Raw genomic sequence first — 19,919 nt, 5'->3', positions numbered from 1 at the left:
ACCTCCGTGGCTCCGGGGACCCCAGCTCAGACCCCAGGCCCCGACCCTTCCTCCCCCCCCACCCCCCCACCCAGCCCCCCGCCTGATGCATTTTCCTTAAAAACGTGCTTAAGTGAGCAACTGGCTAAAAACGGGCTGGAGCGGGTGGGCGTGCTTCCCGCTTCGCTTGAGCGCGAGAGAGCTTGCCAGCCCCGGGGTCCCCGGGGTCTCCGGGGCTCTCCGGGGCTGTCCGGGAGGCGACCCAGGGCAAGCCGGCAGCGGAGCCCGAGGCCCCAAACGTCGCAAAGACCGCGCCTGCGCAGTGGCACCCGCGCCGAGCCCGCGCGCCGGCTTTCCTTCCCACGGCCTCCCCTCCGGCGCCTGCGCACTAGGACCCGCTTCCCGGAGGCCTGCGAAGCCGGGGCCCACCGACGGCCTTTCCTGCCAGCCGAGGAGGGAGAAACTGGCTCGTACTCGAGTCCATTGTGAGTCTCCTCCCGGCTTACCAGACTACCTCTAACGTCGCACCGCAGCTCACCCTAGAGGGGCCGGGGCGGGGTCCCGGAGGCTCCCGGGGCGCCCAGGTAACCGGGGAGCTTGTGGGCGGAGCCACCGGGCGATCACGTGGCGGGCCTCCGCCAATCGGCGCGCAGACCGCACTTTGCGGCTCGGCTTCAAACAAACTACCGTGAGGTGAGCGCGGCCTCTGGGGCCCCGCCCCCCTCGCCTGGGTCTGGGGCCCCGCGAGACGGCGGGCGGGGGTGGGGGCGCCGGGCGCGGGGGCGGGGCGCCGTGGTCGAGTGACGGCCCGCTTCACCTATTCGGGGCGCGGGCCGCGGCGCGGTGGGCCCCCACAGCCAATGGGCGGGGGCGGGGCGGGGGCGGGGGCGGGGGGCGGCCCGGCCGGGGGGAGGGGGAGCCCGCGGCCGGGGGACGCGGGGGGAGGAGGGGGCGGGCTCCCAATCCGGTTCCATCCGGTTCTCCCACCGCCCCCGCCGCGGGTCGCAGCAGCTCGGGCGGCGGGAGGAGCGTCAGCGGCCCAGGCAGCCCAGCTTCGCGGAGGCTCTCGGCGCGCGGCGGCCCGCAGGCACCCGGCACGCGCCCGCCCCGCCGCCACGATGCCCAAGAGGAAGGTGAGCGCCGGCCGCCCGCCCGCGCGCCCGGCCGCCCGCCCGCGCGGGGCCCGGGTCCCGCCGCGCCCAGGGCGGCCCAGGGCGGCGCAGGGCCTGACGGGCGGCCGGGGCCCGGCGGCCGGAGGGCGGGCGGGGCCCTCGCGCTGTGCGTGCGCGGCGGCGGCGGCGGCGGCGGCGGCGGCGGCGGCCCGGGCGCGGCGTTCTGGAACGTTCGGCGGCTGAGGAGCCGGGTGGGAGATTCGAACGCGGCGGCGGGAAGCCGCTGACGTCACGCGGCCGGGCATTGTTCTGGCGGGCGCGGGGCGGGCCGGGCCGGGGGGCGCGGGGGGCGCGCGGGCGCTTCGGCTGGCGGGCTGCGCCCCACTCGCGCGTGTGCTTGCTCCCGCAGGTCAGCTCGGCCGAGGGCGCGGCCAAGGAGGAGGTAAGAGCCCGCCCCGCGCCCCTGCCCGTGCCCCTGCCCGCGCCCCTGCCCCGGGAGGGTCCCCGTGGCGCTTCGCCCCCTCACTCCGTGTCCTTTTCCTTTTCCGCCCTGAAGCCCAAGAGGAGGTCGGCGAGGTTGTCCGCTGTAAGTAGAGCGAGCCCCGCAACCGGGTCTTTTCCGTGGGGTCGTGCCCGGGGAAGACACTCAGTGCCGCCTTTGCCTTTCAGAAACCTGCTCCCGCAAAAGTGGAAACGAAGCCAAAAAAGGCGGCAGGAAAGGTAGGCTCCCAACTTCTGAGCGCCGCGGTGCCCGGCGCCTCCCGGCGCCTTATTTCTAAACTAACGAGCCGTCCCCGGGGGCTGAGGTCCTGGGACTCGGTTAGCGGCCCCGGACTGTGTGACTCTGGAAGTCGCAACCAGACTTGCGGAGGTCCCTTCCTGTGTTCCCTACTTGAGTTTCATATTTTAGAGTTGGAGCCCTGGCCGGCTTTTTTGTTTTGTTTTGTTTTGTTTTGTTTTGTTTTCAGGCCTGGGTCCAAAAAAAAAAAAAAAAGGTCAGTGTCGTTGTGGTGTTTTGTGGGAATATAACGTGTCATGGTCATTGCGCTGCAGAGTTTGGAAGACTTGAGACGCCCGGAGGTGCCAGCAAGTGCAGCCGAGGAGGGAAATCCCTTCTTGCGGGTGCGCATCCTGGTCGGGGCTCAGCCGCGGTGGAGACCCGGAGAAAGGGAAAGTGCAGGTCCTTGCGGGTCAAGGGCTCCAGCCCAGGTGCAGGGCCACCGGTGTGTGGGTGCGAACACCTGGGTGCGCCCCGCACGTGATGGCGCCGGTGAGGGCCCGTAACTGTGGATCACAGGAGGAGCACACGCCACGGTTTACCCGAGCAAACTCGGAGCTGACTCTAGACCCCGTTAGAGGGGGTCTCCCTGGGATAGGCTCATGATGGCCTGGTTCGCACCCACGGTCTTCGGAAGGAATTGTTCTTGTGGGTCTGTAAGGTCTGAAAACTTAAGTTAGGGAAGCACAGCGTATGTAAATCCTGGTAACTTTGATTTGGGGTGTGACCGTGAAGCCACCCTCGGCGAAGCTGTCACGGTCCCGGGGGAATTCATGGTGTGATTAATTTCTGTGCTCTCAGAACTTGTGAGGAGTTAGACCCCCCTTGGGGGGGGGTGTTAAGTCCCCTTTCTAAAAGTACTGCTGGTAGCCTAGCACTGCATCATCAAAGGTTTTGTTTCCAGTTATTTAAACGGTGAACAGAAGGTTGTGTTAAGTCTCCCCAACTTTGGGGGATCCCTGGGTGGCGCAGCGGTTTAGCGCCTGTCTTTGGCCCAGGGCGCGATCCTGGAGACCCGGGATCGAATCCCACACCGGGCTCCCGGTGCACGGAGCCTGCTTCTCCCTCTGCCTGTGTCTCTGCCTCTCTCTCTCTCTCTCTATCATAATAAAAAAAAAGTCCCAACTTTTCCTTTTTTCCAATAGAAAGTTTTTTTTTTCTAAGTATTCCAAACAAGTATAAGCATAGTGTAACTTCGTGTTTCTCACGACAGAAGATAAAACCATAATTCTCTGTAAAAAGTTAAGTAAAACAGGAACTTTTTTGAAGTTGAAGGCCCAGAACATAACAAGCAAGCCGATCTTGCTGCCTAAGGATGGAATGAACTATGTATCATTATTACTCGTCTTTGGAATTTTTTTTTTTTTTTAATAAACCAATTGGTGGTAGTACTATGGCCATTTCCCACTTAACTTTTTCTTCCTTATTTACCTCTTCCTATATTTTGATTTGCCACCAAAACTTTTATTTTTTATTTTTTTTAAAGGTTTTTTATTTATTTACGATAGTCACAGAGAGAGAGAGAGAGAGAGGCAGAGACACAGGCAGAGGGAGAAGCAGGCTCCATGCACCGGGAGCCCGACGTGGGATTCGATCCCGGGTCTCCAGGATCGCGCCCTGGGCCAAAGGCAGGCGCCAAACCGCTGCGCCACCCAGGGATCCCGCCACCAAAACTTTTAATGAAAATATTCAAACTTTACTCTCCGTTGGTATTAGGACATCAGGTGTAATGAACACATTTCTTTCTCTGAGGCCAACAGGTGACTCTTTGTGTCATTGTTCCCCAAGGAACAAATTTGTCAACTCCATGTTGCCAAAGGAAAAATGTGGAGTTGGGGGGCTTTGCTTAACTTGAGTTTCTATAATTCTTGATCGATCCAGTTTAAAATCTTAATGTAAGGTAAATTTTTGATGAATAGATTAGAACGTTGGCACAGTGTTTTTTTTTTTAATTTTTTTAATTTAATTATGATAGTCACAGAGAGAGAGAGAGAGAGGCAGAGACATAAGCAGAGAGAGAAGCAGGCTCCGTGCACCGGGAGCCCGATGTGGGATTCGATCCCGGGTCTCCAGGATCGCGCCCTGGGCCAAAGGCAGGCGCCAAACCGCTGCGCCACCCAGGGATCCCATGGCGCAGTGTTTTCAAAGTATATGCATACCACTGTGAGACTGTGACTTGTAGAATTTTTTTTAGAAATATTTTGAGGATTGAAACCTAGCTAAGGAAAATACTAATTTTTTTTTTGATCCTGCTCTTAGTAGTTAAAAAGCAGTATTCTCTCAGCGCTATTCTCTCAGCGCAGATTATTGCATATTTTATTTTCACTTCTAAGTGTTTACATTTTTATACTATTGCCATAGTGGTTACAAAATTAGTAAGTCTAAAGAAATCAGATTATAGAAAAATAGCTTTTATTTTTTTTTTGAATTTAATTTTATTTTTTTTAATAAATTAATTTTTATTGGTGTTCGAAAAATAGCTTTTAAACACAGAGGTGATTGTGACACTTTGTGGTACCAGTGTGAGGAGTGCTATCCCAATATGTATGTTTTCGTAATGGATAGTTTATCCTGGGGCGCCCGGCTGGCTCTGGGTACAGCCTGCAACCCTTGGTCTCAGGGTTGTGAATTTGAGCTCCACTTTGGGCATTGAGCTCACTAAGAAATAACAACTTACGGTTCATTCTAAAGATGCTGTGCTATCAGCAGCTGTCCTGTTGTTTTACACATGGAATGCCATCTTTGGTTCTGAATACATGACGCTGTTTTTTTCCCCACTGTTATTAGCATTGAAGTTATGAAGTCTACCTGCGTCTTTGTGGCTTTTTAACAAATATTGGTCAGTACTGATAGGGGTCTTCGATACAACTCACTGGTGATCTGAGTGAATTTAGCTGTTGGTGCATTCTTTATTTACAGGGTATAAATGTTGAATGTTTAAACTTCTTCCCTGTTGATGAGTGGTATCCAAAAACAGTTTTATGTTCCTTAACGGTGGCTTAAGTTTTGAACGTTATCCTTATACTAATGTGTGCTTTTCACATTCTTCCAACATGTAAATGAAAACCATAAACTCAAAATTGATCCTCTTAGCTACTCATTACATGATACCAAGGGATTAGCTGTAGCAGGATAGGCAGCCTGACTGTACAACATGGTGCTGTTTTCAGGTGAATGGTCTTACTGTGAGGGTGAATGTCTTGTCAGGACAGTGATCATTTGACAATTTGATGATTATTCAAGCTTAAAAGAACTTTGGGGATGGGTAGGGTTACACTGTTCTTCCCCTCATTGGTTCAGTTACGTGGAACTCGGGAGAATAGGGGAGGATTGAGCAGGTGGAGGAGTGTAGCTCAGGCTTCAGGTTTTCTCAAGGTAAGTCTAACGAGGCTTGATGATGAGAGAGTACGGGTACAGTTCTGGGCATACACTGTGGTCCTGACTGGTGCAGGTGGACTTTCACGTGCCTTCTGTAAGAGATGTGCTGTGCAACCCACCATTAACACTGCAGCTGTTGGGCATACTGTGTCTATAGCAAGTGCGTAAGTGCCAGGTTTATACTTAAAATACACTCTTGCTGTATCCTAGGATAAATCTTCAGACAAAAAAGTGCAAACAAAGGGGAAAAGGGGAGCAAAGGGAAAACAGGCTGAAGTGGCTAACCAAGAAACGAAAGAAGACTTACCTGCAGAAAACGGAGAAACCAAGAACGAGGAGGTCAGAAGTGTGTGTTCATTTGGACTCTGAACAGTAGATAATAAGTTATATATTTTTCTGAAGCAAATAATAGAGTCTTTGTCAGAATATTAACAAAGCTGGGTACAATAACTCCCAAGTGAATAGACAGGTGTTTTTTTATGAATGAGGTCATACTTGAAAATATATATGTAGAGGGCTTCTTTTTTAAATGAGTGAGCAAGAAATTTTAATATGCTCGGAATTTCACCACTAACAGATTCACTATATATGTTATATACAGGGTTCATTACTATAATTACTAATGTGAGTTTTTAAAAGGTTTTAATTTACTAATGGTGTAATACTTTCACATAACCTTAGGACTTTGTTTAAACAATATCCTAGGCCTGCTTGCTCCCCCTCCCAAAAAAAAAAAATCTATAGAACTGTAGTAATCTTGCTTTTATTTTCTGGATAGTGCTTCAGAAATGTTTTGAATCCATTCCTCATTTAACACATTTTTCCCAATTCATTTCTGATAAAGAGTCCCATTTTTCTTGGGGCGCTTGAGTGACTCTGGGTTAAGCATCTTCCTTCAGCACTGGTCATAATCCCAGGGTCGTGGGATGGCGCCCCATGTCAGGCTCCCTATGCCCCTGTTACTCATGGTCTTTTTCTCTTTCAAATCTTTTTTTAAAAAGTCCATTTTTCTTGAAAATGACTACTTGTGTTAAGACTAAATAATAGCTTAGATCGAGCAAATAAAAAGACTTGGTGTCCTTATCTTTACCATTTTAAGTCATAGAGATTTTTTTCTTAAGTAGGCTACAGGTTTTGATAAATGACTTTTCTTAAGCCAAGCTTTCTTTTTAAAAAATGTTATATTGGTTGAACCTAGAAAAATAATTTGGGGTATTTTAAAAACTTTTGTATTTAAAGATCAGTCTTAACCAAATACGTATTTCTAATTTGTGGAATCTAATCACAATTTATTTTTAATTGGTAGTTCTAACCACACATCAAATATTATGTCATGTTAAGATGAGATTACTAATCTAGTTATAAGGGAAGAATTTGACCTTGTAATACATGTTAATCACACTACTCTTGTTATTCATGGTAGTTGTGCTCTAGGAGATTGAATACTGAATAGTGGCACATGGAGGAAATACAGGGTTAGATTTTTGCAGCACTCTTAGCACATTTCCATCAACCCCTAGAGACCTAACCTTATTTTAGGTGTTTTTGTTGAATACATGCTATTAATGCATTAGCACTGACCTCAGCGCTAACAGAAACAGCACTGTAAGTCAAGCCTAAATGAATCTATCCAACATGTGTATTTTCTCCATTAGGCACACCACAACCTTCTTGTGCTTAGCTGTAGTAGACAGTATTATACTTGTCTAGTCAGTATCATCAAGAAACACAAAAAAAAAAGTGAAATGTGTGGCACTACTTAAACTGCAAAAAAGGCACTAGTTTAGACCGGAAACAACCACCCCAGCTGGGAATGGGAGTGTGCATGTTGGGCAACTCAAAAAATGTTTTAAGTCCATGGAAGTGCCATGAGTATTGATTCTGGCATTACCAATAAGTTTTAGTCAAGAGGCAAATTTACGAATGTGAAATCTACATATAATGAGGATCAACTGTATTTTCAAGACCTGATAATTATATATAAGTAAAATTTATGTTGTATTAAATGTTAAAGACCTCAAAGATCATAACAGTCCTACAGAAATCAAATGTTTGATCATTATTTTTCCTTTCGTTTGCAGAGTCCAGCCTCCGATGAAGCAGGAGAGAAAGAAGCCAAGTCTGATTAATACCATATACCATGTCTTATCAGTGGTCCCTGTCTCCCTTCTTGTACAATCCAGAGGAATATTTTTATCAACTATTTTGTAAATGGCAAGTTTTTTAGTAGCTCTAGAAACATTTTTAAGAAGGAGGGAATCCCACCTCATCCCATTTTTTAAGTGTAAATGCTTTTTTTTAAGAGGTGAAATCATTTGCTGGTTGTTTATTTTTTGGTACAACCAGAAAATAGTGGGATATTGAATGTGGGAGGCTTTGATTGTCTTGGGTGTCAGCTCAACATTCCATAGACGGGGTAGTTTTTATATCCTATAATACCAAGCATACTAAATGGCAATTTGGAGTCAGTCGTGCATTTAATATGTCTTGAACATTTTAAATTTCTTCTATTCCCATGTTGTTTTTGGTAGAATTGTTTCCTAAAGAAAACCACTCCTAGATCTTGGCTCTCCTTGTCAGAATTCTTGTGCACTCTGTAACATCTTGGTTGTGGTAGTCCAGTTTTTCTAGTAACTGTTAATGTGCTGTGCAAGATTGAAAATTTGAATATGTAGTGTATATGATATTAAATTGTGAATTAATGGGACTTAACAAAGTAATAACAGTGTATCAGCATTTGAAGATATTGGTACTTGATATACTGTTAAGGAAAATTTGCCTCCAAATTTTAAGCTGGAAGGTCACTGGAATAACTTAGAAAAGGATCACAACTACATGATTTTTTAGATTTTCGGTACGTACGTTAAGAATTGTGTACAAATTGAAATGTCTGTACTGATCCTCAGAACAACCAATAAAAAATTATGAAAGAATTTCTTGAAGCACATAAATTAGGTTCTGGCTTAAATTTTATTGAAAGAATTACAACGCTTGTTCTTCTAAAGTGTTCTTAAAATTTGAAAGTGGAATATTTAGTTTTTTTGTAATACTTGAACATGTACAAAGTTCTTGGGAGATGTTTGTGTGCCTGATTCGGTTTAATAATGGGCAAACGGTCCAGCATCCTGAAGCAAACTAAATATGTAATTATTTGTGCTTCATATTGAGATAAGTATTGGATAAGCTAAAAGTATATCTAGTGTGGTTTGTGTTTGCATATTTTTGAGATTTTCATACATATTGCACTTTCGTCAGAGGTGGTATTGGACACCTGCTAGTGCATTTTGGGAAATGCAAACACAGGGCCAGAGAACGCACCAGGCTGAGGTCACCACCGAATGAGAAACCTTGAAACAGTGTAAACTTCACTATACTTGTTATTTTGCCCTGGAATGATTGGGGGTGGGGCACAAGAATGCTCTAGAAACAAGTGCTGTGAGGGAATCACAGCTCTGCAAAGACGACCACAGGAATGGCCGTTTTGAGCAGACTTCAATCGGGAGTGGTGAAGTGTGACACCTTCAGTGAAACCACAGGATGTTAATGCAAAGAGGATGTTGAGATGAACGGACACCAAAGGAGGGCTGCTGTGGTGACCCTGAGGGAGTGGGAGGGGTCTAGGAGCCACGTTCCCCATCGTCCCTCTGTGGAGGGCCTGGGACCCTGATCAACAGATTTGTCACTAATTTCTAAGTATAGGCAGCACGGGTTTGTGGATACGTAAATTTAAGCATTGGACTAAAACCTTTCTTGGTTGTATGTTTACCTTATACAATCTTACTGAACCAGAATTTCTCTAGCCACCTCTCTTGGTAGCAGTTAAAAATGTCTAAAAACCCATGACGAAAACCCTAGAATTTTAACCCTTTAACCTGTCTGGCACTGTTCACCTGTACCACCCAACCCCCTATCCCTAGGAACAGTTGTTTGTCGTTTACAGTCACAGGGAGATCTCTGTTGTTCTGAAATCCTTGCTAATAATAAAGAGACTTACTGGTTTTCTAAAAAGTAAGTAGTATAAGGGTTGGTTTTGTTTTTACTTACGGATACCTACAAGAGATTGTCTTCTCTAGAAAATTGGAATGGAGGTACTTCTAGATCCTACTTGCCTTGAGCATTTTATTATCCTTTCAGGAAAAAAATGAACCTTCACTTGGATGTTCTCTTAAGAAAAACAATTTTTAAGAAAACAAACCACTCAGGCATAGTTTTTAGATTTTATTAGCACTAGTGGGCAGGAGAAGGTGTGGCAGGCACCCTGCTGAACAGGGACACACATACTCTCCTCGCCCCCACCCCCACCCTGACATGGGGCCAGATCCCAGGATTCTGGGATCATGACCTGAGCTGAAGGCAGATGCTTAACCGACTGTGCCATCCGGGCGCCCTGAGGCATATTTTTAGAATTAAATTTCTAAGTAATCTGTACACCCAGTGTGGGACTCTGGCCTCAGGATCAAAAGTTGGATGCTCTACCAACAGCCAGCCAGCAGCACCCTGTGGCATATTTTCTAAGCTCATTACCTACAAAAAGTGAATCTCTCTAAACTGGTTCTGAGCATTAAGAACTGAATGATAATGCTTGAATGGACATCAATTTAGACAAAAAGATAGGGAAGATAGCTTTTTAATAATGCAAGCAAATAAGTTTTCAATTTGTTAACTTTACGTAAAACCAGTGCAGAACCTTTCACTCCCTTGGCTCATCAGAGGCTGAGTCTGACCTTTCAAATGTGGGTTAATCAGAGGGCTAACAGTCCTAGAACCTGCTGCCTAGTACCAAGACTCCTGCTAATCATGGAGGCCCTGGAGAAAACCTGTTGTAGTCTTGTTTGGGAAGTGTGTGTAAAAATATTTGTAGGGGACGCCTGGGTGGCTCAGTGGTTGAGCATCTGCCTTTGGCTCAGGGCGTGATCCTGGAGTCCCAGGATCGAGTCCCATGTCGGACTCCCTGCATGGAGCCTGCTTCTCCCTCTGCCCGTGGCTCTGCCTCTCTCTGTGTGTGTCTCTCATGAATGAATAAATAAAATCTTAAAAAAAATAAAAATGTGGGCATAGGGACGAAAATTAGGGGGACTGAGCTGGTACAGGGAGAAGAAATGTGTATTATGTATATAATTGAAGTAGAGCAATTCATACTTGCTGGGGGAAAAAAATTCAGGAAATGCAGACAAAGCCAAGGACATCCATAATTCATTTACTAGACAACCAGCTGAGCCACCCAGGCATCCCTAGAAGTAGTTATTTTAGTTATGTTGAAATTTTCATGTGTCCTTAGGTTTTCTTTATTTGTAAAATGGTTTAATACTTGCTAAATAATTCATGTGGCTATGCCATAATTTGAACATTACAGGTGGAGTTTTTTCCCCTTAGGGATAACTTTACCTATACTCGAAAGCAGTACCGTATTCTGAACCCCCATGTACCAGTCAACCGATCCCAACAGCCATCAAACCATTGCCAATCCTTCCTGCTCAGCTGGGAGCCTGCTTCTCACTCTCCCTCTGCCCGTTTGTGCGCTCACTCATGCCCCCCCCCCGTCTCATATAAGTAAATAAAATCTAAAAAACAAAACCATTGCCAATTTTGGCCGTCCATATTATTTTGAAGCAAATAAGGATGGATAGTTTTAAAAATAATATCTATAAATAGGAAAATAAAATACACAGGAAGCAAAAATCTACATCACTTAATAAAAGCTCCAAAAAGTTTATATTTGAAGTTTACATATTGTCAGGGTTGGATGCAGATTGATTTGAACCAAGAAGCTACTTTAAAAAAATCTAGTGTGGTCAGTTCCTCCTTTAGAATCAACACATTACTTTCCAGTTGCTGATTCCACATTGATTTTTTTTTTTTTAAGTAGGTGTTTTGTGGTTCCCTGAGGGTGTGGAAATGTAAAGTGATGTGATTAGTGATGGGCACTGGGGAGGAAGGAAAGCACAGCACAGGGATGCAAAAGATAGTCCCTACGTGGTACAAATGCAGACCCAAGTTAGGGACTGTAACAGCACACCTGAGTTAGGGACCTCACAGCACACCTGAGTTAGGGACCATCACAGCAGACCCGAGTTAGGGACCATCGCAGCAGACCTGAGTTAGGGACCGTCGCAGCATCTGCTGTTCCCACTCAGCACGTCCTTTTGCGGATAAATGTAATCCCAAAAAGGAAGATCTGGAAATAGGACTTTCCTGAAGTGCTACTAATGCCTTTCTCGGAAGTGAGGAGCTACAGCAGTGTCTAGCACAAGGTGCCCAATAAATGGCTGATGCTCTTCCTCAGTGATTTTCCCGGGTTGCGATAACTAGATTTCTGGTGGATTTTTCCCCCTTTACAACAACATAGGTTGTTGAGTAAAGCCTCAGAAAATACACTTGAGGAGCACTTGGGCGGCTCAGTGGGTTAAACATCTGCCTTTGGCCCAGGTCGTGATCCCAGAGTCCTGGGATCGAGCTCCATGTGGGGCTCCCTGCTGCAGATGGAGTCCGCTTCTCCCTCTCCCTCTGCCTGCCACTCCCCCTGCTTGTATTATCTCAAATAAATAAAATCTTAAAAAAAAAACATTTGATTTAACTAACTTTTAAGTTGAGCATTGAACATGAGAGCTCCTTCTGTGGTCTGGCTGTGTTATCCTACTAGGATATGGCTGTGAGTCCATCCATGTGTCTTTATACCCTTAACTGTAAGGATTACTGCTGCAGTTCAGGTGTAATTTATAACTCAGTTATGTTAATATTAAATTTTACCTCTGAAAGGACTTTACGTTAAATGCAGAAAATTCAAGTTGAAAAATGTATAGAGACTAATGATAAATTCAAGTAACGTATGAAGAATTTTAAATACACTAATCTGTTATGCATGAGTCAGAGAGAGGAAGCATTGCAAAGCTTGCATGCTTGGATGTGTCTGTAAGGATGTGGCTGCATATTAAAATGTGCAAGATGATCAAATGTGCTGATTTGGGTTTTCACACAGAAAAATATTTTTAAAGGAATCTTAACTGTTGTAGCATAATTTCTCACTCTTGGCTTCACTTCTGCTTATCTCACTTATCTTTGAAGCCAAAGTGAACTAAATAAGTTCAACAAATTTAATTGAACTCATACAAGTAAAGTGGTCTCTTAGAAATGAGAGTAAATGGATTCTGGGTAATTGGAGCACACTGATCTTCCGAATTTCTGAGACTCAAAATGGGTCTTGAGTCAGTATGAAAATGAGCATTTTTCTCATAAAGGACAATATAAGATTTGACTGTAGGACGTAAAAGATCTGAATAAATGAGAAAGCAGGCTTCCTAAGAAAAGTCAATGCTTAAGGGTGTCAGTTCTTTTTACCTAAATAAATGTAATGCAATTCTAATCAGAATCCCAGTAGAATTTTCATCAGGAATTGGAAAACTGATTCTAAAGACCATCAGGGGTGGGGAGGCACCCGGGCGGCTCAGTGGTTGAGCATCTGTCTTCGGCTCAGGTCGTGATCCAGAGTTCTGGGATCGAGTCCTGCATCAGCTTCTCCACAGGGAGCTTGCTTCTCCCTCTGTCTATGTCTCTGCCTCCCTCTCTCTGTCTCTCATGAATGAGTAAATAAAATCTTTAGAAAAGAATAAATAAAGACCATCAGGGGCATACCTGGCTGGCTCAGTCAGTAGAGCATGCAATTCTTGATCTTGGGGTTGTAAATTCAAGTGCCATGTTGGGTGCAGAGATTACTTAAAAATAAAATCTTTTTTTTTAAAAGAAACTTTTAAAAACAATGAAGACCATCAGAAAAATTATGAGACTAGATAATTTTTTAATAAAAGAATATAAGAGAAGCCTTGTCCCACCCGGTGTCAAAGTTCCTATAAAACTATGGTAATAAAAAAAAGTATGGTAATAAAAACAATATGAGTTTGGAACAGAAACAGACACAAAGAACAATGGAACAGAATACACAGAATAGATTTAATACGGTAGAGTGGCATTCTAAATCACTGAGGAAAAGACCATTCAGAAAAGAGTCTCAGGGATCCCTGGGTGGCGCAGGGGTTTAGCACCTGCCTTTGGCCCAGGGCGCGATCCTGGAGACCCGGGATCGAATCCCACGTCGGGCTTCCGGAGCATGGAGCCTGCTTCTCCCTCTGCCTCTCTCTCTCTCTCTCTCTCTCTCTCTCTCTCTCTCTCTCTCTCTCACTATAATTTAAAAAAAAAGAGTCTCAGCCCAATCAGGTATCCATTTAGGAAAATATAAATTAGATCTCTACCTTGTACCACACGTGGACATACATTCCAATAGATTTAAAACACCCAATACAGAAAAATTCTGAAAGTACTAGAAGGAAGTATAGAAGAGTTGTATAATTATAAAACAGGGCTTCCATTCTCTGCAAAGTAATAAATCCAGAACTCACAAAGGAAAAGGCTGAATGAATATTTGATCTCATAACATTTTTAGGGTTTTTTTTTTTAGTTTTTTTATTTAAACAAATACCTGAGAAATATTCAGATTGGGAGAAAATATTTGCAATGCATCTAACAAAGAATGAACATCCAAATCCTAGTCAATATTCGATAGAAGTCGGAGCAAATGGCATGAAGAGACAATTCAGAAGAAATACATATTTTTAAAATAGTTATAAAATGTACCATTTCGGCCATTTTTAAGCATACAAGTCAGTGGCAGTAAGTACATCCCCATTGCTGTGTGAACATCACCACCATCTCTCCAGAACATACTCACTTTCCTAAATTGAAACTCTGTCCCCATGAAACACTGACTCGTCATCCTCTCCTCCCGCAGCCCCTGGCACCCACCTTACTGCCCTCCATCTCTACGCACCTGACTGCTCTAGGGACCTAGTATAAGTGGAATGACAATATCTGTCCTTTTGTGACTGGCTGGGTGCACTGAGTACATCTCCAGATTTCACTCCCGTCGTAGCAGGTGTCAGAATGTCTTTCCTTTTCAAGGCTGAATGATATCCCGCTGCATGTGTAGGTGGACACTTGGGTTGTTCCCATCTCTCGTCTACTGTGAATAACTCTGCTATGAACACGAGTGTAAAAATACGTGCTTCTGTCCCCGCTTTCAATTCTTTTAGGCACATACCCAACGGTGGAATTGCTGGATCATATAGTAATTCTATGTTTAGTTTTTTGAGGCGTTGTCATACATTTCTGCAGTGGCTGCACCATTTTACATTTTACATTCCCACCAGCTGTGCCCCGGGGGTTCCAATTTCTCTACACTTCTGTCAACATCGGTTATTTTCTTTAAAAAAAAAAAAAAGTTTTGGGATCCCTGGGTGGCTCAGCGGTTTGGCGCTTGCCTTTGGCCCAGGGCGCGATCCTGGAGACCTGGGATCGAATCCCACGTCGGGCTCCCGGCATGGAGCCTGCTTCTCCCTCTGCCTGTGTCTCTGCCTCTCTCTCTCTGTGTGTGTGTGTGTGTGTGTCTATCATAAATAAAAATCTTTTAAAACATTAAAAAATAAAATAAAAATTTAAAAAATAGTTTTAGCTGCATTTGAGAGAAGTGCAAATAAAAAGAGGTGCCATTTCTGCCTATTGGATTGATAAAAATGTAAAGAAATGATAATATTTCATGTCGGTAAGGACGAGGATTAAAAGGCATGCCTAGGGATCCCTGGGTGGCTCAGTGGTTTAGTGCCTGCCTTCGGCCCTGGAGTCCCAGGATCAAGTCCCACATCGGGCTTCCTGCAGGGAGCCTGCTTCTCCCTCTGCTTGTGTCTCTGCCTCCCTCTCTCTCTGTGTCTCTCATGAATAAATAAATAAAATCTTTAAAATAAAATAAAAGGCATGCCTATCCATTTGCTGCGTGGACATGTCAATTGGAAATGACCTTTTTAGAGGGCCATTTGGTAGTACTTACCAAAAATTTAAGTGAACATATCCTTTGTGATAGTTAATTTTACATACTAATGTGGCTGGTTCATGGTGACCTCATCTGTTGTCAAGCATTATTTATCCCAGATATTTCTGTGAAGGTGTTTGGGATAAGATGAACATTTAAATTTGTGGACCTAGAGTAAAGCGACTTGTCCCCCATAATGTGGGTGGGCCTCATCCCAATCAGTTGAAGACTTGGATAGAACAAAAAGACTGACCTTTCCGAAGCAAAGAGGGAATTCCGTAGCAGATGGCCTTCAGACTGGAACTGCAGGTTTCGGACCCACCAGCCTCCATAAATCACATGAGCCAATTTCTTAAAATAAACCTCTATATATTACATATCCTATTCTCTTTCCCTGGAAAACCCTGATCAATACATGGTTTGACCAAATAATTTATTTTCTAAGAGTCTACGCATTAGAAGATTACAATTGTGTAAGGATGTATGTGCAAGCACATTCCATGTAATGTAATTTGTAAGTGCCCCATGACCAACAATAGATTATATTACATCATCATCGAGCCTTACTACCAAACAGCACTAAAAAGACGCTGGACTTGTATATGTTTCCATGGGAGAAAACCCAGAACACATGGGTAAGTAAGAAATGCTGGTTGCAGAACAATATGCACAACATAATTCCGTTGTCTTGATGTATTTGCTGAGCTCGAGAGAAGGGCACTTGGAAAGTGTTGACCGTGGCTCCCCCGAGGGATTGCGATTCAAAGAGAAGAGCCACGGTTCAAGAGGGCATTTGACTTTTAATTATGTCTATATGATCTGAATTTGTTAAAATAAGCATATCGTAATTTCATTTAAAAAAAATTGCAACCAAGGAGAGGAAAAGAAGTCCAGGTCAGGGTTTTTCAGTTCAGGGCTGAGCTAAAAATTGTCCAAAAAAATGGTCAAGCGACCAAGGTTTCCATCTGGGGGCAAATCAGATACATCCCTCCTGGGATCTGGAGGTCCTGACCTGAATTGGAGCTTTTTACAACCTTCTCTGGGGTCCTTTCCCCCACCCCGCGATGGCCAAGAATGAGAGTAGCCAGGTTGAAGGGAGCAGAGTCCCAGGCCCAGGACGGGCCCTGCGCCCCCGATGTTGGGAGATCCCGTGTTCCAGCAACAACCCCAACACATGGCTACGCAGCGGAATTTTCTGAAAAAGATCTTACAGTCAGCTCTTGATGGGCCGGGCCTGGGCGGGGAAGGGACCAGCGTGCTGCAGAAAGGTTTGCAGGGCAACCACAATGTGCCACGTGCATTTGCATGTGGACATCTGAGCCCTCAGGTGCCACGTGCATTTGCATGTAGACATCTGAGCCCTCAGCTCCGTCCTGGTTCCGTTGGGATGGCAGGTCTGGGAAGAAGTCCCCAAGTATCCATGACCACGTTGAGGACGATGAGCTGGGGAGAATTCAAGGAGAAGGGGGCTGCTTGACCAGAATCCATCCCAGGCCCTTCCGGTCCCGAGCTTTCCCTCTCTTCTCCACCCTGGCCTGAATCCCACCCCACTCCCCAAGAAAAACCCCTTTCACAGAGAACAACAGCCTCCATTTATTTTTATTTTTTTTTTTCAAGAAAACAAATCTCGGGGATCCCTGGGTAGCTCAGTGGTTTAGCACCTGCCTTTGGCCCAGGGCGTGATCCTGGAGTCCCGGGATCGAGTCTCACGTTGAGCTCCCTGCATGGACCCTGCTTCTCCCTCTGCCTGGGTCTCTGCCTCTGTGTGCGTTTCTCACGAATAAATAAATAAAATCTTAAAAGAGAGAGAGAGAGAGAACAAATGTACACCTTTATTTATTTGCTTTTCACTAAGTTTAAATCCTTGAGGGGTACAGCATCACACGGATTCTGTGGCCAATGGCTTTCGCAGGGAGGTCACTTCGGAATTTGGCACGAACCACGCCACTGTTTCCAAGAGCACGAGATACTTTTCCCCAGATCACTCTGGTTTTGCTTGGTTTGCCACCAGGAGTTACTGTGTTGTTCTTTGCTTTGTACACACAAGCACATCGCTTGCCGAGATAGAATTCAGTTTCATCTCGAGCATAAACACCTTCAATCTTTTTTTTTTAAGATTTAATTTTATTTATTCATGAGAGACACAGGGAGAGAGAGAAGCAGAGGGAGAAGCAGGCTCCATGCAGGGAGCCCGATGCAGGACTCGATCCTAGGACTCCAGGATCACACCCTGGGCTGAAGGCAGGTGCTCAACCACTGAGCCACCTGGGGATCCCCAACCCCTTCGATCTTAAGTAGAGCTGTGAGCTCCTTTTGATTCCGGAGACTCCGTTTACAGCTGGCAAGAATGGCCTTGGACCAAAGCCTTCCAGACATAATCGTCGTTTTAGGAGTCCTGTTCCCAGCAGGCCTCCACAAGACACCCCCCATTTGGATGGCTCTAACCGTGTGAAAGGGCTTGATGAGGATAAGGTGAGGCATTTGAATCTCCAAAGATAATTTAGAAAACAAAACAAAACAAAACTCCAGCCGGTGCTGTAGGGGACATACTTTAGAACAGAGGTCCCTTTTCACTTACTTTGTGACCGGTTTGGGAAATTTTAGCTGATTTATTCCCAACTGTGCCAGGAAGCAGGCATGGAAACCGATGCATCAGTGGGAGGGTCGTTGATAGGACAACAGTGTGGGATCAGTGTGGGAAGGGAGAGTCTGTACATTTGTTCTTTCGCGTGTAGGTACCAGGACGGTCCGTGTGCGCGGCCCAGGCGCTAAAGATACTGCAGGGAACAAACATCCTGCCCCCTCGGACCTTACATCCTACTCCGGAGGCAACCAAGAGACAAATTAAAATATGCACAGATATAATTTCAGGAAGTTGTGTTATGAAGATATGAAGAAAGCTTAAAAAAAAAAGGTGAGAAACTGGAGCAGTATTATCTCGGAGAGTGTGTTTAGGGAACGCTGTTTTGGGGCAGTGTCATTTCAGAACAGGAAAAGGAGCCAGACTTACAAAACACTGCAGGAAGAGCATTCTGATCGGAGGAAGCGGCAAGTGCAAAGGCCCTGCGATAGAAGTGAGCTGGGGTTTGGTCAAGGAAGTGAGACAGACTAAACAGGGTTAGGGAGAGAAGTAGGGGCCAAGGAGAAAAGATGGGGGTAGGAACCAGGCTGTAAAGAGTTTGGATTTTATCCTGGATGTGATGGGAAGGCATTGGAGGGTTTTCAACAGGGGATCTATGTGCCCTGGTTTACGTTGTTAAACGCTAACCCTACCTGCTAGAACAAATTGCCACAGCTTTGAGGGCTTACAACAACACAAGCTTATTATCTTAATTTGATGGTCGTGGGGGTGGGCATTAGTCTGGAGGTCAGATGTCCAAGATGAATGTCACTGGGCTGAAGTCAGAGTTGGGCCTTTCCTTCTGGGTTCCTGCTGAGTCTCCGCTAGGGCCTCCACCTCCGGGCACCTCCTTGCCTCTTCCAGCTCGTGGAGGAGGCCATGGCAATGGTCAACGCTGGGAAGCACGATGGTTTGTGCCTTGGAGGGCGTGGTGCAGGTGGGGCGCTTGGATTTGGGGTGCTTGGGGTGGCCCTGCCTCTCAATGCTTTGTTGCTCCCGAGTTCCTTTCCTTTGTACTTTTTAGGGTGAGGTTGGCCTGGGGGTGGTCGTGCCCCAGTGAAGAAAGGACTCACTGAGGGCTCGGGCTCCTGGCAGGCTTGCTCCCCAGGGCATCCTTCGGCGGAGGCTAAAGAGAAAGGAATCTTGAGGGGATCCCTGGGTGGCTCAGCGGTTTAGTGCCTGCCTTCGGCCCAGGGCATGGTCCTGGAGTCCCAGGATCGAGTCCCACATCGGGTTCTCTGCATGGAGCCTGCTTCTCCCTCTGCCTGTGTCTCTGCCTCTCTCTCTCTGTGTGTCTCTCATGAATAAATAAATAAAATCTTGAAAAAAAAAAAAAGAAAAGAATGGAATCTTGTTTCAAGGAAATTGTAAAGCAGTAGCCAGGAAAACTACTCTCGGGACTGACAACCGTCTTCACTCGAGTAGTTAAAGATCCTGCCCCTAGAAGGGCTCCGGGGGCACATTAAATTGTTCAACACATCTTCCTTTATCTGGACATTCACAGGCACAGATGTTTTTATTTTATTTTGAGAAGACAAAATGCAGGGGCTTCTCTCCTCACCAGCCTTGCCTATTGCGCTCACTCTTGTTTCTGGGTCTTTCCTCAGGCTTTTTCTCCCACCGAGAATGCCCTCCATTTGCCCTGTATGAATTCTACTTTCTTTTTTTTTTTTTTTTTTTTTTAACATCACCCTTCTTTCAGGAACCCTCCTTGAATTTTTCTAGTCCACCTCGAGGTCTATCTTTTTTGCAGCCTTACCTTATAGTCACCAATCTAATACAAAATCTCCCATTCATTGTTCCGGCTTTCTTTTTCTTTTCTTTTCTTTCTTTCTTTCTTTCTTTCTTTCTTTCTTTCTTTTTTTTTTTTTTGTTCCCGGCTTTCATGTCATTTAGTGTATTACCTAAATTCGATTCCCACAAAACCCTACAAAAAAAGAATCTTCTCCACGTGATGCTGAGAAAACTACAGTAAGCACACATTGGGTGACCAGCCAGAGAGCTACATGGCTAGAATTTTTTTTTAAGATCTTATTTATTTAAAAAATATATTTTATTTATTTATTCAGGAGAGACACACACACACACACAGAGGCAGAGACGCAGGCAGAGGGAGAAGCAGGCTCCGTGTAGGGAGCCTGACATGGGACTCGATCTCGGGTCTCCAGGATCATACCCTGGGCTGAAGGCGGTGCCAAA

At 45.6% G+C, this 19,919-nt stretch overlaps 2 protein-coding genes across 7 annotated transcripts; one reads left to right on the top strand and one right to left on the bottom strand.

The window, feature by feature from the left end:
• The first annotated feature begins 919 nt into the window (after window positions 1-919).
• On the top strand, window positions 920-9,259 carry HMGN1 (high mobility group nucleosome binding domain 1). Of its 6 annotated transcripts, none has more exons than XM_055313672.1 (7): window positions 920-1,112; window positions 1,501-1,533; window positions 1,648-1,677; window positions 1,761-1,811; window positions 2,145-2,213; window positions 5,458-5,586; window positions 7,329-9,259. In XM_055313672.1, exons 1-7 carry the CDS (start codon window positions 1,098-1,100, stop codon window positions 7,374-7,376), a joined length of 375 nt encoding a protein of 124 aa, XP_055169647.1. In that variant the 5' UTR covers window positions 920-1,097; the 3' UTR covers window positions 7,377-9,259. The 6 variants fall into 6 exon arrangements, with proteins under 6 accessions (XP_055169647.1, XP_055169648.1, XP_055169650.1 ...); XM_055313673.1 differs by having other exon boundaries at window positions 5,458-5,593; XM_055313675.1 differs by lacking the exon at window positions 1,648-1,677.
• Window positions 9,260-16,956: 7,697 nt separating this feature from the next.
• Window positions 16,957-17,476, bottom strand: LOC129502238 (60S ribosomal protein L35a-like). Its single transcript, XM_055313781.1, has 2 exons — window positions 17,381-17,476; window positions 16,957-17,202 (listed from the first exon to the last, which is right to left on the bottom strand). Exons 1-2 carry the CDS (start codon window positions 17,474-17,476, stop codon window positions 16,957-16,959), a joined length of 342 nt encoding a protein of 113 aa, XP_055169756.1.
• Window positions 17,477-19,919: the final 2,443 nt, after the last annotated feature.

This window comes from Nyctereutes procyonoides, unplaced genomic scaffold, assembly GCF_905146905.1.
Source record: "Nyctereutes procyonoides isolate TBG_1078 unplaced genomic scaffold, NYPRO_anot_genome, whole genome shotgun sequence".
Classification (NCBI taxonomy): Eukaryota; Metazoa; Chordata; class Mammalia; order Carnivora; family Canidae; genus Nyctereutes; species Nyctereutes procyonoides.
Note: the sequence above shows the minus strand (reverse complement) of the source record. Positions and strands in the feature narration are given on the sequence as shown.

Excerpts from the sequence above, each read along its gene's own strand:
- HMGN1 (XM_055313672.1), top strand. Across the intron at positions 1,534-1,647 it reads AGGGCGCGGCCAAGGAGGAG|CCCAAGAGGAGGTCGGCGAG; the intron begins GTAAGAGCCCGC and ends TCCGCCCTGAAG. Across the intron at positions 1,678-1,760 it reads GGTCGGCGAGGTTGTCCGCT|AAACCTGCTCCCGCAAAAGT; the intron begins GTAAGTAGAGCG and ends TTTGCCTTTCAG.
- LOC129502238 (XM_055313781.1), bottom strand. The coding sequence starts at position 17,476 with ATGTCTGGAAGGCTTTGGTCCAAGGCCATTCTTGCCAGCTGTAAACGG. Across the intron at positions 17,203-17,380 it reads CTCTACTTAAGATCGAAGGG|ATTGAAGGTGTTTATGCTCG; the intron begins GTTGGGGATCCC and ends TAAAAAAAAAAG.